This window comes from Pseudochaenichthys georgianus, chromosome 3, assembly GCF_902827115.2.
Source record: "Pseudochaenichthys georgianus chromosome 3, fPseGeo1.2, whole genome shotgun sequence".
NCBI lineage: Eukaryota > Metazoa > Chordata > Actinopteri > Perciformes > Channichthyidae > Pseudochaenichthys > Pseudochaenichthys georgianus.
The window spans coordinates 49846692-49864499 of NC_047505.1; the positions used below are offsets into that span (position 1 = coordinate 49846692).

At 45.1% G+C, this 17808-nt stretch overlaps 1 protein-coding gene across 1 annotated transcript in view; it reads left to right on the forward strand.

Moving 5' to 3' along the window:
* The window catches only part of LOC117442748 (thrombospondin type-1 domain-containing protein 4-like), a 95286-nt gene that overhangs the window by 6579 nt on the left and 70899 nt on the right, over positions 1–17808 (forward strand). The window contains 3 exon segments of the mRNA XM_034078700.1: positions 6479–6956; positions 8346–8448; positions 15044–15180. Coding sequence (XP_033934591.1) covers positions 6479–6956; positions 8346–8448; positions 15044–15180 — 718 coding nt within the window.

Sequence of the window (17808 nt, forward strand, 5' to 3'; positions counted from 1 at the left end):
TCTTTTTTGCCTGTTACAACTTAAACACTAAAGACTACCGTACTTTTCGGACTATAAAGCGCACCTGCATATAAGCTGCAGCAGCTACATTGTCCGTCTGTCTTGCTCTCGTTCTGTCTCTCGGTTCCACTTTTACTTTGGCGCGCGACCTGTCTCGCTCTTTTCTGGCCTCCAGCTTTTCCTGCTGGAGCCCGCCGCTTAGGAGAAGGGTCTAGCTGCGGCCGCGGACAGTGGAGGTTGAACCAAGCCCCCAGGAGTGCGCCGGAGTCTTGTGGCCAAACGGCGGTACTACACTTCCTTTGTGGTCTCTAACTCGTTGGATACTTTTTTTAAACTAAATAAACTACCCAGTATGAACGTTCCCGGGTAGCAGTTCTCTTCCCTCCCTTCAATCTAACCCTTCCCTTCCCCCATCCTAACCCGAACCACTCCCTACCTCTTTACCTAATCCTAATCTTCCTTCCTCCCTCCTAAACCCCAAAACCTCTCCTACTGTAAGAAATTAAAATCAATGTTTATACTACATGGGCTGTATGATGTAAATCTCGTCAATTCGCTTTTAACGGTGGTGCCTCTCAGCCACCGTAGTGTCGTGTGAGGTGGGCGTGTCGTGTACCGCCGTGTATCGGCCGCGGCCGCAGCTAGACCATATTGCCGCTTAGAGGTGGCGGGCGCGGACCGGTCACAGAGCCCATAGCGTTAAAGGTGGTTAATTGTACCTGTAAAATCCATAGATGTAGGAGGTTCCCTAGTGGCCGTTAGCTGTACAAAAAAAATGGGGGGGAAAAGTCGCGGATTATAGTCCGAAAAGTACGGTACATGTCACTGTCTGTTTGAAGTCATTTTGACATCATAATGGTGATTGAAAAACTACGTTCAGTCTTGTATTGGTAGCTTTTGTCTGTTTAGACCTGGAAGTCCTTGAAGACTGTGAGTCTGTGCAGCATGCTGAGCAGCTCGCTCTGAAGGTGACTCTTTGGAGCCATCGCTCTGACTGCCCTCCACTCTTTCATGTAGAAGTCAAAGGCTCGGCTTGTGCTCGGCAGCTTTGTGACCTCCTTCCTGCCTCTAAACAAATAGCCCTGACAGATGAGTAATGGGGGGTTGTTTGAGTTGGAACTTAAGGAGCCCAAAGCCCCTCAGAGTCCTGCTACCGGGGGAAGGACGCTCCTCAAAGGTTGCGTCAGGTTCCTCAGAAAGAGAGGACATTGAGCTAAAGACTCAGATTAAAGAAGATCCAAATGGCTTCAGTTGGTCACTCTCTGCTTGGTTATAAGAGGAGTCCATTATCTTTGCTCTAGTTGACGGTTCACTTTCATATCCAGGGGCAGTGAGCGAACTATGCCACGGTCTCCGGGGGAGCCGGGATTTATTTATTTTTTGCGGGGGGGGGGGGGGTAGAGCTCAGTTTATAACTCGAACCCTGCGGTCTACATTTACATGAAACATCCCGATGGATCATGTTCATGTCAACAGATCTCCCGAGCATGTATGGGCTACGCAAACTTCAATCAACTTGATAATAAATAATCCACGGACCACCAATGTAACGTTTGACTGTTTAATTAAATCAATTGAAAATGACTCAAAAACAGGCTTCATTGTTTCACATGCCTATTACGGCTGTAGCCACACAGAGCCGAACACACGCGATAAGAGCAGCCAGCGGCACCAACCATGAACAACATTAATATTAATAATACAGCTATAGCACAACACAACCCTCTCACTGCCTGGAGAGACGCGACGCCACACACACACACAACACAACGATGCACATAGCCCTTCTCTCATAAGTAGGCCTATCACAGCAATCCATAGGCCTACAACACAGCAACATTAAAGTAAAAGCGGGCCTTACCTAACACAAAAGCGACCACAGCGGCCTGGGCTCAGCTGCTTTTGCTCTAGGTCCACTAGCCCATGATGTGGACAGACGATGACCCGATTTAAGCCAAGATGGGATGAAAAGCATTGGATCGAATCTCTCCAGTGGAGGTCCATTAAGGTCCACAAACAGTAGTGATGAGATGCTGGCTTCACGCAGTCTATTGCGAGTCTTACTGTCAGTGGCATTCACAGCTAAAAAGCCCCTCTCGCACTCCGATGAAGTGGGCAGGTATGTTCTGCTTGCTATGGACAGTTTCTCCAGCGTTTTGCCTGCTGCAGGTGCAGCATCTTGTAACTTCCAGTCGCGAAACTCCTGCACTGCTTCACCGGCAGATTCACAGAGTGCTTTCGCAAGGGCCCGTATTTCTCTTTCCCCATAAAGTACAAGTGCGTTGCGGTCCTGTGGCCAAAAGCGCTTGTTGAGGGGTTTGAGCATATGAACGAGATCTGACTCTGGCATTCGCTTCGTAAGATTGTCGATCACAGACTGATAGAAGTACTGACCCCTTTTAATCTGACCGCTGCTCTCTACTAGCTCCAAACCTTTGAACAGTCCTTGTGCTATGCGTTCCTCGGCCTTCTGTGCTGATTTACCGCCACACTCTTTCATAGCAGAAAGTACATCGATGCGCTGCTGAATCTAACAATTAGCGCTCACTATATCCATGTCCATTTGCTGCAACCTTAGTGGCAGGGCCTGCAGCTCACGGAGCATGTCTTCCATGCAAGCCAGATCGGCTACAAATCCAGCGTTTGAGAGTTTTTTATGGAGCCCAAGGAAGTTCTTCCTTTCAGTGTCATTAGGAGATGCATCCTCACTTGCGACTTTAAAGTGGCTTGCTAAAGCAGGGTAGTTGTTCCAGACGGCTTTAACAGTTCTAAAACTGCTTGACACACCTGATGGTAAAAATCTGCACGATTTTTAAAAGCTGCATATTCAACTCCGCTGCTGCCTCCTCCAGGAGTCTCACATTCTTTGCGGGCTGATTGTACAAAGTGTACAACTTTGAAACGAAAATCTCGAAGTGGTTACATCCAGCAACAAGTTTGAGAGAGTCATGGACTGCCAATTCTAGCCGGTGGCAAAGACAATGTATAGACTGGATTTTGGGGAAGTCCTGTTTTAGCCGAGCAATGACCCCACTGTGTTTGCCAGTGAGGACAGACGTCAGTGGCTATGCTGATGAGATTGTTAAACAAAAAATCGCCATCCAAACCTGCGTCACGTAGAGCCTCTCTCAGGCTGTTGTAGACGGACTCGGCGTCTGTGCCCTGGGCTAACTCCGTGAGGTCTAAAAAGACATTATCCACATCTCCCTTTCCTGTCACGTCACATCTCACATATACAATTTTGACTGAGCTTTTATAACATTAGAAACAATTTTGTTCTTCATTTCGAGTGCAATGTGGCCAATCATCTCAGCACAGGATTTGTCCGATCTGTGTACAGCGCCTACCTTTGCCCCATTGATCTCTTGGAGCTGCATGACAGGTGGGAGTTTTTTAAATGCCATCCTTTCCTTTGCTATCATATAGGCGGATCTGAAAGCATTGGACGTTTCCTCTGACAACTTTGCGTTGATTGCGAGAATCTGGTTCGGCAGTATTGCTTGTTTTCTTGTTTCTGCCAGTTCAACTGCCCTGTTGTGCGCCACACTATCCCGATGCTTGTAGATTTTCTTACGCAAGTTCTTTGTTTTACTGGTTACGTCCCCGTTCATCCATTCTTCTGATAAGTGCGCTCCACCTTTATCAGTAGCCCTACTGAGGAGAAGGCTTTTAGCATCCCTGCAAACAGTACAGCCTATGCATCCATCCTTGGAGAACAGCCATGGGAGGCGTGTGATCCACTCACTCCACTGTTGGCTGGTCCAGCCAGCCGGCGGCCGCGGGACCACCGCAGCAACTTCGCCCGCCCCATCTGGAGCAGCAGGCAGGGAGGAAGAGGAAGAACAGGTGGGGTGGTCATCAGCAGCAGCATCATCATCATCTTCTTCCACATCTCCTTCGACCTCTACTATGGTAGTTGTCATCAAGTTAGCTTCTCTTGGCTCGTCTTCTTGTGTCTCTTCAGCCCCCAAGTTAAAGTTAGCTGTCAAGTTAGCACTAGCGTTAGCTCCCTCCTCTCTCGGTTCTGTTGTAGCAGCAGTCACAATGTGCGATGTGCTACCACCAGCTACATTCGGTTGGTCTTCTTGATCAGGTTGGTTGGCCGTCTTTTTAAAGAAATTTCCCAAGGTAAGTTGTTTTTTTCTTTTCGACATGTCAGCAGCAGCAACAATGCCTGGTAAATATGCAGTGCTAACTAAACGAGCGTGTGAGTGAGTGGGGGTGGAGCTGCGGGTCATGAATCATAAACTCTAAATATAATTTTATTTCACTTATTTTACACCTTTGAAAAAAAAAACATGCCCAAAATGGAATTTATTTGGTCATCATATCATCATATGACATTTTCTCATGTCACCACTAGGGGAGCTATAGCTCCCCCTGCTCCCCTCCAGTTCGCACCCTGTCCAGGGGTGTACAGCAGTGGTGGCTGGTGGAAAATATTTTTGGTGGGGCTATTGATGGAGTGAGTAAAACATTTTTTTTGGGAGAAATGACCCCTTAAATTAGGACTTCTGGTGATGTGATGGCGCGTTTCCAGTGCAGCGCGGAGCTCGCTTTAATTCTGCGTTCAGACCGGACGCGATGCGAATATTCGCTTCGCTCTAAACGCTCCTATCGCATCGCTCTAGTCGCTCGAGTTTCACCGCAGCTGTCAGCTGTGTTTACTCGCATCATTCAAACAAGACGCGCTGGCTCGGGAGCTACAGCTACAACAACATGAACATATTTTACCGTGATTAAATTGTCTGTCTGCAGACAGACGGCAGGCGAGAAACCTTTTAGAATGCTTGTTCCCTGAATGGAGCTTGGCTAAGCTAACGCTATATATGCTCCGACCATCCACACTCATAACAACGGCCTACAGACGTAAATAAACCAGCGACTGTATTCTCCATGACACAGACAGTCTGTGGTTTGTACTTGTTTAACTTTTGTCTAGTTTCTGAACAGATCGTATCTGTCCCCGGCTGTTTGAAGAGCAAGCATGTGAAACAAAAGATAGCATTTACCTGTTTGCATCCAGCTAGCCATGTGAGAAGCCTTGTTGATACGTATTGTCTTTTTCACGAGCCTGCTGTGATATATACAAATCGGGTTGGTCCGGTCCAAGGTCTTTAAGTATCAATTTATCTCCCAAACTTCTCCTTTCAAAAGGATTGGAGAGTAGCTCTTGGGCGGACCGAGGCTCCGGCGACTCCACCTGCACACCATTCTCATCCAAATACTGCGTCACCTTGGTTACTCACGAGTCTAAAAAACAACTCCTCACGTCAACGCACGTAAGCAACGTGGGCTCCAACGTGAGCGCCCTCGTGACCAAAATATTTGACGGCGCTGATTGGCTGAAATTATGTTTCGGCGGCACAGTTTACTATTGAGACTTTTGCAACCTGCTGGTTGCTGCTGTTTCGCTCGGGGGCTCTGCCCCGTAATGATAAACTAATGCCACGGGCAAGGCCAGGCAGGAAACAGGTGACTTATCAGTAACTTTAGACATCGTAACACAATTTTAGACGAGATTGTATTGTAGATTATACATTTGTGTGATACTAATTGTATGATATTTACCTTGTTCATTAAAAATTAAAATATAAAATATATTTTTTTTTATTTAATATTTATTTTTATTTTTATTTTGTATCTGGCAAGAGGTGGGGCGGCGCCCCTAGCGCCCCTATGGGCCGGCCGCCACTGGTGTACAGTAACTTAAAGTACTTTAACTCCAGTATTGCACTTAAGTACAGCATTGAGCTACGTTACTTTAGTTAGGTGTTCTTTTTTTAGCTCATGGTACTTTCTCCTGGTACTTTAGTTATTATTTACTTTACAAATTATTTATATTTTCGTCACAAAGAAGAAACAAAAGTACTGGTGTAACCAAAACTACAAGCTGATTGGTCAATTGACTGACAATTAATGGTTATAGTTTATGATAATCGTTTAGTCATTTAAAGTCATTTCATCTTAAAGTTTTAAGAGTTGTTTCTCTTCCTTTGAATAAGTGTATTCATTTTCAATACAAAATATTCTGCATTAAGTACTTGTAATACTTAAAATATTTCCTATGGTAAGTAAGATTTCACATTCAGGACTTTTAATCATAACAGAGTATTACTTTAACTTTATCTTTTACTTAAGATTTGTATTAAGTTGGTAGTACTGCTTTTACTGAATTAAAGCATCTGAATACATCTTCTGAGACGCATTAATAAAGTGTTAGTACGCAGGGGAGTGTGTACAGTAGGTTGTTGATCTCCTCGTGTGTGTGTGTGTGTGTGTGTGTGTGTGTGTGTGTGTGTGTGTGTGTGTGTGTGTGTGTGTGTGTGTGTGTGTGTGTGTGTGTGTGTGTGTGTGTGTGTGTGTGTGTGTGTGTGTGTGTGTGTGTGTGTGTGTGTGTGTGTGTGTGTGTGTGTGTGTGTGTGTGTGTGTGTGTGTGTGTGTGTGTGTGTGTGTGTGTGTGTGTGTGTCTCTTCAGGAGGGTCCCTCACATCGTCCCGGGGCGGTACGGCTACGGGTCGGCTCCTCATGTTGCTCCCCTGCAGACGCACGCGGGTCGGAGCTCAGAGACGACGCGCCCTCACAGACAGAGACGCTCCCCTGCAGCTGAAGCCCGTCACCACCACCAGCAACAACAACAACAACAACAACAACAACAACACCAGCACCAACAACACCAGTACCACCACCAGCACCAGCACCGACCCCCCACAGCAGACCACAACCAGGACCCCTCAAGCAGCCTCCATCACCCCAGCAGACCCTTCATGCCACCCAGGAATAACCAGGTCTGGGCCCCCCTCTACCAGCCGGGCTCTGGCCCCCAGACTCAGGACCAGCAGGGGCCCGGATCCAGCCTCCAGACCTCTGGAGACCCCCCGGAGAGGCCCTACAGCCCCCTGCCCGGCTCCTCCTGCAGCGGGGGGCAGGCGCACTACAGGGTCTGCAACAGCAACGTATGGACATTTAGCATTGCTTGTATATAAACTCTTCTTGCACTATTTCAGAAGACATTTCTCCACTCTGTTTCGAGGTTAGGTGCCTTGCTCAAGGGCACCTCGGCAGTGGCCTAGGAGGTGAACAGGCACCTCTCCAGCCACCAGCTCACTCCATTATTATTATTATTATTATTATTATTATTTTGTTTTGGTCCAATCGGCTTTGGTTCCAAGACCAAGTCCCTCAGACTGAGCCACTGCCGCCTCACCTTTGTATTTACTTGCACCATGTGATCCGTTGTATTGTGTGTTGCTCGGTTGGAGGAGCCGGGACACCGCAGCTTTGCACAGGTGACAATAAAAGCCTTGAATCTGGAATTCACGATTCAACGGTTTTATTGTCATACGCACAAAAGCAGCCGGGTAGTTGTTGGCAATGGAAATGAAAAAGAATGCCCCACGCCCTGCCAACAGTGCAACATTAACACTTTAATATGACTTCCAAATGTATGCAAGTTTTTAGAATAAGAAATTCTAAAAGTATCAAATCGTATTTATTTGAAAAACACAGGAAAGTGTGTGATCGTGTGCGTATGTACGTATTCTTAGCATGTTGGCCATCGGCATTTAAAATAAGCACAATGAGCAAAAGATAGAAATATTAGAAATAGACGTTTTTTCCACAGTGCAACTTAAGTGTACGCTTGTTGCTTGTGGGGCCACAGCTAGAGAGTCTACAGTTAAGACCCACTGCAGGTGTTGCTATGCAGTGCTTTGCAAGGCATTGTGGGGGTTCGGGTCATTCTGGACTGACTAGCAATGCAAAAAAGAGATCTTAAATTCAGTTTTTGCAGAAATCCAAAAATAAGTTTGGAGACGTGTGTGTGGACTGAGCGGTGGTTTTCATCTTCCAGTAGATTCTATTCATATTTCTCTGATGGATAGATCTCCCTTTTGTCCAAAATACAAACATATGTTCGGATTAAAAGGCATTTAATACTTACATATTTTCACCTGGGTCTCTTTATATGGGCGAACCAGTAGTCTTGAGCGAACCTTATCAGGGGTACAGCAGCTGTAAAGAGTGCTGGCTCTGCGATCTGATCTGACTTTGGAGAATCCATCCTGTGCATTGAAGTCAATTCAAACGGTGTCTGGTTCTAATTGTCTCCGCTCTGCGATGCCAGAGATGTTCCGGCAAAGTAAAGCAGACCCGCGGCTTGTTTAGACAAAGGAGATATGGCGGGATGTCCGAGTGGCAAGCCTTTATACATATTGTAATCTAAAGACCTTTGGCAGTGTAACAATGAGAGATGGGAGCCTGCTGCAGCAACAGAAGAATGTACGTGTTAGTCTTTGTGGAAAGTAAGTGTGTGTGTGTGTGTAATGTTTCTGGTCCTTCCTCAGGCCTGCCCTCCATCCAGCAAACACATCCGGGCTGTTCAGTGTTCTTCATACAACAACAAACCTTTCATGGGCAGACTGTACGAGTGGGAACCTTTCAACGAGGGTGAGTCAGTGTACAGCACATGGAACATTTAGAGATACTTCGGCTTGGACTCGGAAACATGCGAACGCTTGGCAGCTAATGTTTACTGGGTTAACATCCTTAGTTTAGCGTCAAGCATGCTAACATTAGCTAAGCAGCGCTAAACACAAAGTACAGAGTAAAGGTACTCCATTGGTTTTCTAATATTTGGTCATCATCCTTTTCTGTATTGTGGTTTCCATTTCTGATGATGAGGAGGGGAGCTTTGTATTCCTATTGGGGGAAATAAAGACCATCCTTTTATCAAATCATGAACCTACTCAAAGTCCTTGACTAATTGTAGTCCAGATGAAGGTCAACAATGTATCCTGAGGGCGACACAGACCCAGACTCTCAAACCAAACATATAGTGAAAGCCTGTTCCTCCTCTCTTGCCCTGATAGAAAACCATAACTCTTTCCGTTGCCAATCTCTCCTTCATGCGAATAACTACCCTCTGCATCACCTGGTGCCTCACGCTGCCTTCGAACACAGCTACTTAAAAGAACTACGACGATGACGCAGAGGAAACATCAAACTACTGAATTCAGACCAGCAATAAGAGAGATGTTTATCTTTAACACAATCAGACCGTGAATAGCTCCAACATCGTGAGTCATTTGGTGGATCAATAATAAAGAGTTGAAATAAGACAGTGAACACATTCAGTCACACAAATGGACCAATCAGAGGAGCCCCTCGCACACCAGGACCCCTTGGCCAACTAACAGGGAGTCCCATTGACCGTGTGTGTGTGTGTGTGTGTGTGTGTGTGTGTGTGTGTGTGTGTGTGTGTGTGTGTGTGTGTGTGTGTGTGTGTGTGTGTGTGTGTGTGTGTGTGGTGTGTGTGTGTGTGTGTGTGTGTGTGTGTGTGTGTGTGTGTGTGTGTGTGTGTGTGTGTGTGTGTGTGGTGTGTGTGTGTGTGTGTGTGTGTGTGTGTGTGTGTGTGTGTGTGTGTGTGTGTGTGTGTGTGTGTGTGTGTGTGTGTGTGTGTGTGTGTGTGTGTGTGTGTGTGTGTGTGTGTGTGTGTGTGTGTGTGTGTGTGTGTGTGTGTGTGTGTGTGTGTGTGTGTGTGTGTGTGTGTGTGTGATGATTTTCGCTTGTTCCCGCTGTATCGCCGACCCAGAAACCACACCAGTAAGCCAGATCACTGAGCAGCGAGCCTCGCAACGTCCCGACCAATCAGAGCACACTGGGCTCACAGGGGGGGGGCGGAGCTCCAACAAGCCGTGTAGGACAGAGAGTGAATACACGTACTATACAGAGATGCTGTGAGAAACACAATTTAAATCTATTCTAGTAGAAATGGGACCTTTAAAAAATGTACCCACATCTTTCCTGCTGAGCTTTCTGAGATAGTCAGGAAGGATCCTAAAAGACTTGGGGATAACCCATGCACCTTAATGTCCCACACTTTTCACAATTCATCACATTTACACCCGGTTACATCATCGTCTGTCCGACCTGAATGAACTAAGGTGTGTTGTGTGTGTGTGTGTGTGTACGCTCAGTTCGAAACGTCCACTAACACACACTCTCTGACCTCACTCACCTGAAGTATCCAGGCAACAGTCAAAACACCTCCTGCAATGTAACTTCTGTGCGAACACTAATGTAAACACCAGGCCGCAGATTAATATCCTGTCAAACACGAGAGTATCCGAGACCTTCGCGCTGCAGGCCTCCACTGGCAGCTCACGCAGAGTAAGGGTTAAATAAACTCGGGTAAAGGTTTGAGGATTAGTCGGGATTATTTTACCCCCATCTTGAACAATGCTCAAATGTTCTCTTCGTACATTTGTTGAAGACATACTTTGCTTTTCAGCGGGCTTACAGTATATCTAATTGATAAAGCACCTGAGCGAAATGTGAAGAGCAGGCACCAGGATGCTTTGTGGTCGCTAACTCCTGCTTTATGTCAGAACATTAAAAAGGGAATCTCTAGTTGAAACATGAGAGCTGGTTTTAAAGATATTTATTGGCCTTGAAGGGATTTTAACGTCGGTTTCATCAAACTGTTGCGCTAACTTGTAAAGCCCAACTGGAATATCATTCACACACTGAGTCTGGTTTGGTTGTCAAAGCAACAAAGTGACATCATGGTTTCCATAACCCGTACATGATGTGTTCCCCCCCCCCCCCCCCCCCCCATATCTTCAGGGTAATTCAGGCTTTAAAGGCCCGTACTTTCATATTCTCATGCTACTACATGTGTTAGTATATATTTACTATTCTCTTCTCCACACATCTACAACCGTATGATTGCATTTTATCTTAAAGGTCCCCTATTATGCTGTTTTTCATCAATATATTACAGGTCCCAGATATATCCAGAGCCTGTCTCTGATTGGCTGAAACACCAAACAGATCATTGCAGTATTACCCATAATCCCCTCTGTTTCAGCCCTGTTTCCAAAGTGCTGATTCTCTGTCTGTTACTTTAAGAGAAGAGGGGACACATGTTGATGTAGAAGAGACATGGAGAAGAGGGGACACATGTTGATGTAGAGGAGACATGAGGGAGAGGGGACACATGTTGATGTAGAGGAGACATGAGGAAGAGGGGACACATGTTGATGTAGAAGAGACATGAGGAAGAGGGGACACATGTTGATGTAGAGGAGAAATGAGGAAGAGGGGACACATGTTGATGTAGAGGAGACATGAGGAAGAGGGGACACATGTTGATGTAGAAGAGACATGAGGAAGAGGGGACACATGTTGATGTAGAAGAGACATGGAGAAGAGGGGACACATGTTGATGTGGAACAGACATGAAGAAGAGGGGACACATGTTGATGTGGAACAGACATGAAGAAGAGGGGACACATGGTGATGTAGAAGAGACATGAAGAAGAGGGGACACATGTTGATGTAGAAGACACATGAAGAAGAGGGGACACATGTTGATGTAGAAGAGACATGGATAAGAGGGGACACATGTTGATGTAGAAGAGACATGGAGAAGAGGGGACACATGTTGATGTAGAAGAGACATGGATAAGAGGGGACACATGTTGATGTAGAAGAGACATGGAGAAGAGGGGACACATGTTGATGTAGAAGAGACATGGATAAGAGGGGACACATGTTGATGTAGAAGAGACATGGATAAGAGGGGACACATGTTGATGTAGAGGAGACATGAGGGAGAGGGGACACATGTTGATGTAGAAGAGACATGAAGAAGAGGGGACACATGTTGATGTAGAAGAGACATGAAGAAGAGGGGACACATGTTGATGTAGAAGAGACATGAAGAAGAGGGGACACATGTTGATGAAGCAGAGACGTGAAGAAGAGGGGACACATGTTGATGAAGAAGAGACATGAGGGAGAGGGGACACATGTTGATGTAGAAGAGACATGAAGAAGAGGGGACACATGTTGATGTAGAAGAGACATGAAGAAGAGGGGACACATGTTGATGAAGCAGAGACGTGAAGAAGAGGGGACACATGTTGATGTAGAAGAGACATGAAGAAGAGGGGACACATGTTGATGAAGCAGAGACATGAAGAAGAGGGGACACATGTTGATGTAGAAGAGACATGAAGAAGAGGGGACACATGTTGATGAAGCAGAGACGTGAAGAAGAGGGGACACATGTTGATGTAGAGGAGACATGAGGGAGAGGGGACACATGTTGATGTAGAAGAGACATGAAGAAGAGGGGACACATGTTGATGTAGAAGAGACATGAAGAAGAGGGGACACATGTTGATGAAGCAGAGACGTGAAGAAGAGGGGACACATGTTGATGTAGAAGAGACATGAAGAAGAGGGGACACATGTTGATGAAGCAGAGACATGAAGAAGAGGGGACACATGTTGATGTAGAAGAGACGTGAAGAAGAGGGGACACATGTTGATGTGGAACAGACATGAAGAAGAGGGGACACATGTTGATGTGGAACAGACATGAAGAAGAGGGGACACATGGTGATGTAGAAGAGACATGAAGAAGAGGGGACACATGTTGATGTAGAAGACACATGAAGAAGAGGGGACACATGTTGATGTAGAAGAGACATGGATAAGAGGGGACACATGTTGATGTAGAAGAGACATGGAGAAGAGGGGACACATGTTGATGTAGAAGAGACATGGATAAGAGGGGACACATGTTGATGTAGAAGAGACATGGAGAAGAGGGGACACATGTTGATGTAGAAGAGACATGGATAAGAGGGGACACATGTTGATGTAGAAGAGACATGGATAAGAGGGGACACATGTTGATGTAGAGGAGACATGAGGGAGAGGGGACACATGTTGATGTAGAAGAGACATGAAGAAGAGGGGACACATGTTGATGTAGAAGAGACATGAAGAAGAGGGGACACGTGTTGATGTAGAAGAGACATGAAGAAGAGGGGACACATGTTGATGAAGCAGAGACGTGAAGAAGAGGGGACACATGTTGATGAAGAAGAGACATGAGGGAGAGGGGACACATGTTGATGTAGAAGAGACATGAAGAAGAGGGGACACATGTTGATGTAGAAGAGACATGAAGAAGAGGGGACACATGTTGATGAAGCAGAGACGTGAAGAAGAGGGGACACATGTTGATGTAGAAGAGACATGAAGAAGAGGGGACACATGTTGATGAAGCAGAGACATGAAGAAGAGGGGACACATGTTGATGTAGAAGAGACATGAAGAAGAGGGGACACATGTTGATGAAGCAGAGACGTGAAGAAGAGGGGACACATGTTGATGTAGAGGAGACATGAGGGAGAGGGGACACATGTTGATGTAGAAGAGACATGAAGAAGAGGGGACACATGTTGATGTAGAAGAGACATGAAGAAGAGGGGACACATGTTGATGAAGCAGAGACATGAAGAAGAGGGGACACATGTTGATGTAGAAGAGACATGAAGAAGAGGGGACACATGTTGATGAAGCAGAGACATGAAGAAGAGGGGACACATGTTGATGTAGAAGAGACGTGAAGAAGAGGGGACACATGTTGATGTAGAAGAGACATGAAGAAGAGGGGACACATGTTGATGTAGAAGAGACATGAAGAAGAGGGGACACGTGTTGATGTAGAAGAGACATGAAGAAGAGGGGACACATGTTGATGAAGCAGAGACGTGAAGAAGAGGGGACACATGTTGATGAAGAAGAGACATGAGGGAGAGGGGACACATGTTGATGTAGAAGAGACATGAAGAAGAGGGGACACATGTTGATGTAGAAGAGACATGAAGAAGAGGGGACACATGTTGATGAAGCAGAGACGTGAAGAAGAGGGGACACATGTTGATGTAGAAGAGACATGAAGAAGAGGGGACACATGTTGATGAAGAAGAGACATGAAGAAGAGGGGACACATGTTGATGTAGAAGAGACATGAAGAAGAGGGGACACATGTTGATGAAGCAGAGACGTGAAGAAGAGGGGACACATGTTGATGTAGAGGAGACATGAGGGAGAGGGGACACATGTTGATGTAGAAGAGACATGAAGAAGAGGGGACACATGTTGATGTAGAAGAGACATGAAGAAGAGGGGACACATGTTGATGAAGCAGAGACGTGAAGAAGAGGGGACACATGTTGATGTAGAAGAGACATGAAGAAGAGGGGACACATGTTGATGAAGCAGAGACATGAAGAAGAGGGGACACATGTTGATGTAGAAGAGACGTGAAGAAGAGGGGACACATGTTGATGTAGAAGAGACATGAAGAAGAGGGGACACATGTTGATGTAGAAGAGACATGAAGAAGAGGGGACACGTGTTGATGTAGAAGAGACATGAAGAAGAGGGGACACATGTTGATGAAGCAGAGACGTGAAGAAGAGGGGACACATGTTGATGAAGAAGAGACATGAGGGAGAGGGGACACATGTTGATGTAGAAGAGACATGAAGAAGAGGGGACACATGTTGATGTAGAAGAGACATGAAGAAGAGGGGACACATGTTGATGAAGCAGAGACGTGAAGAAGAGGGGACACATGTTGATGTAGAAGAGACATGAAGAAGAGGGGACACATGTTGATGAAGCAGAGACATGAAGAAGAGGGGACACATGTTGATGTAGAAGAGACATGAAGAAGAGGGGACACATGTTGATGAAGCAGAGACGTGAAGAAGAGGGGACACATGTTGATGTAGAGGAGACATGAGGGAGAGGGGACACATGTTGATGTAGAAGAGACATGAAGAAGAGGGGACACATGTTGATGTAGAAGAGACATGAAGAAGAGGGGACACATGTTGATGAAGCAGAGACGTGAAGAAGAGGGGACACATGTTGATGTAGAAGAGACATGAAGAAGAGGGGACACATGTTGATGAAGCAGAGACATGAAGAAGAGGGGACACATGTTGATGTAGAAGAGACGTGAAGAAGAGGGGACACATGTTGATGTAGAAGAGACATGAAGAAGAGGGGACACATGTTGATGAAAAAGTGGATTTTGCATAATAGGTGACCTTTAATATTTAAAGTTGTATTTATCAAAAGTATTCCATTCACTCACTAAATGTAAAGTTTATTTAACTGCCAATTCTACGTTTTTCATTGTCTTTTATCCCCCCCCCCCCCCCCCCCCCAGTCCCGGAGGATCAGCACTGTGAACTGAACTGCCGAGCCGTCGGGTTCCGGTTCTACGTCCGCCAGTCAGAGCGAGTGACGGACGGGACGCCGTGCGGACAGAACGAGACTTCTCTCTGCGTAGCGGGAACATGTTCGGTAGGTCTGCTTTTTTTTGGCATTTTCACCCAATCACAAGCCAGCGTCGACTCTTCTGTTATCCCACGGCTTTCCCCATTTCCTTCAGATCAAGCGTGAGTACATGTATGAAGATGTGTAGATAATACATCCGTCAACTTAATTGTCAATCTTTCAGTTTGTGTGTACAGACGGAGAGATCAAAATACCGTTTCCCACAATCCCGAATACAATTACAAAAATATATAAAAATATGTTTATACCTATATCAACAGACACATTTGTACATATGCACACGTTAAGACATCAATAAAAGCACAACAATCAATATATACAAAATAAGTCACTTCAATAACTTTGAGTCACGTGTTTTGCCAAAGTGCTATCATGAACTTCCTCAAGATGATGCGTGTTATCGCTCGAGACTTTGCTTGGACGTATACAAGGATCCTTTATCGTAACACAGGGTTATACTAAAGTAGAGTTGTAGCTTAGTCCATTAAGCCACTCAGGTAAACTATGACATTCCTCCTATAGGCATTCCTTACAACGTTGCAATATATTGATAAATATTGTATTGCACTGCTTTTGAATAGGATTACACTAAGAAGCACAAGGAATGAATTACAATGTAATATATGTAAATACATTTCGAACTGAAGGTCTGAATACGTTTCTACATTTGTCCTTGCAGACTCTAAGGAAAGTGGAAAAGGTACGGTTTTCTATTTCAAAGCAGCAACGACAATAATATCTGCTGGAAACACTAGTTAGACATAAGTGTTATTTGCTTTTTTGTATGGCTCTTCTTACTCTCTCGATCAGTGCTCCTCAAAGTGTGGTCCGCGGACCACTGGGCGCCCCCTAGTGGTCCGTGAGTATATTGGTACAATTTCACATTTGAAATAAATAAATAAATGTAAGTTTTCCGCACTCTCGCGGGAATATCTCCGCAATGGAGCGAGCTTAAGTTTCACTTTTAATTGCATGATATAGCCCAGCGCAACACCTTCATCAAACATGTTGCCACTTGTTTGTACCATTTTCAGGCGATTTGTAAAAAAACGATGTGTTTTTTGGATATTTGTGGAGTTAGGTGGTCCGCGAGTGTTTTTTTATTGGTTAAGTGGTCCTTGGTATGAAAAAGTTTGAGAAACACTGCTCTAAATCACACATGTGTCAAACTCAAGGCCCGGGGGCCAAATCAGGCCCGTGGTGGATTTAATTTCGGCCCGCAGGATAATTTCTAATTACTATATATACCGCCGGTATATTGCACCCACACCTTCCCTCCATCCTGAGGGTCTCCTCCGCTCAGAGCCTGAGCCCAAACATTGATGACCTTGCACCCGAGATGAGACGCCAAGTATCTGAACTAGCATCTCAGAGCAGCACACTGAGTTCAATGGATGTTTCCTTCTGCAGTTTGTTTCTTGAGACAACAGGGCATGTTTGGTTTGTTCTTTGAGGGGAATAGTTTCTTTGAAGCTGTTGTTGGCCTGTGGAGAAATGTACTCATAAGAAATGACTCTGGAAAAGCTGCAGATAGAGCCGTAAGAAATGAATGCAACTGATTATTTAATGTTTAATGTTGTTTTTAAAGGCAATAATTTAAGCTTTGTTAGTTCCAGGTGTAATATGTGCAATAAGTTCATTTCAATACGTTTTGCAATAAACATTGAACCAGTCCGGCCCTCGACTAGTACCCACTTTTTTTTTGTGTATTTCAATTTGACACCCCTGCTCTAGATGTACTAAATAGGAACTATACAATCTCTGTCAGCAGTTGTTCTGATGTAGTAATGTGTGTGACCAGCAGAGGGCAGCATGGCGTCAGAGTGTGTGTGTGTTGCGAAGGAGTGAAGCAGAGGTCATGAGGAGGTTTCTCCCCGCCGACACAAAGAGATCCTGGGTTTTACATTATGGACATATTTGTACTTCTGACCTCTTATTCAACACACTCTCACACGGTGAAAACACACCTGTGAGAACCGAGTCGGAGGGACTTGAGTTGCCGTGTGTGTGTGCTCCGCATTCAGTGTCACTTTGACTCTCTTTTGATCAGGGTTTAACGAAGAGACATATTTTAGAGAGAGCTAGTTTCCCATGCGCTGTAATCCAGCCCCGATCTTTGCAAAATGTAGATTTAATGAAGATAGAAAGCCCTCTGATCTCTGGTTCTGGCCTTGATCGCATTTCCTCGTTATCACGCACGACATGCTGATCCTCCGCGTGGGAATGGCTGAATTATTATTAATAACGGAAGCTCCATTCTGATTTATGGGTCTAAATTTAGCTGCTACAGGAAAAGCATTGCAAGTGTTACTCATGTATTTCCTGCCGCAGATTACAGACTCATTATCTGAGGATTAAAACTCATCAGCAGTTATTAAAAGAGATTCGTTTTTCATCACTTTCCCTCCTGAGATTTAGCAATAAAACCAAACATTATAGATGTTTTACTTTTGTAGATGGCGCTATGAGGCTCCTACAAAGGTTTAGTTTTATTTGAGAAAAGGGATACTATACAGAAAGTAATAACAATATATTTTAACACATATAGACTCTAACAGAGGTCATGGATTATGCAGAAACAATTTACAAGCTAAAAATCACCTAACACTACCTTAAAAATTAAAAATGATTAAA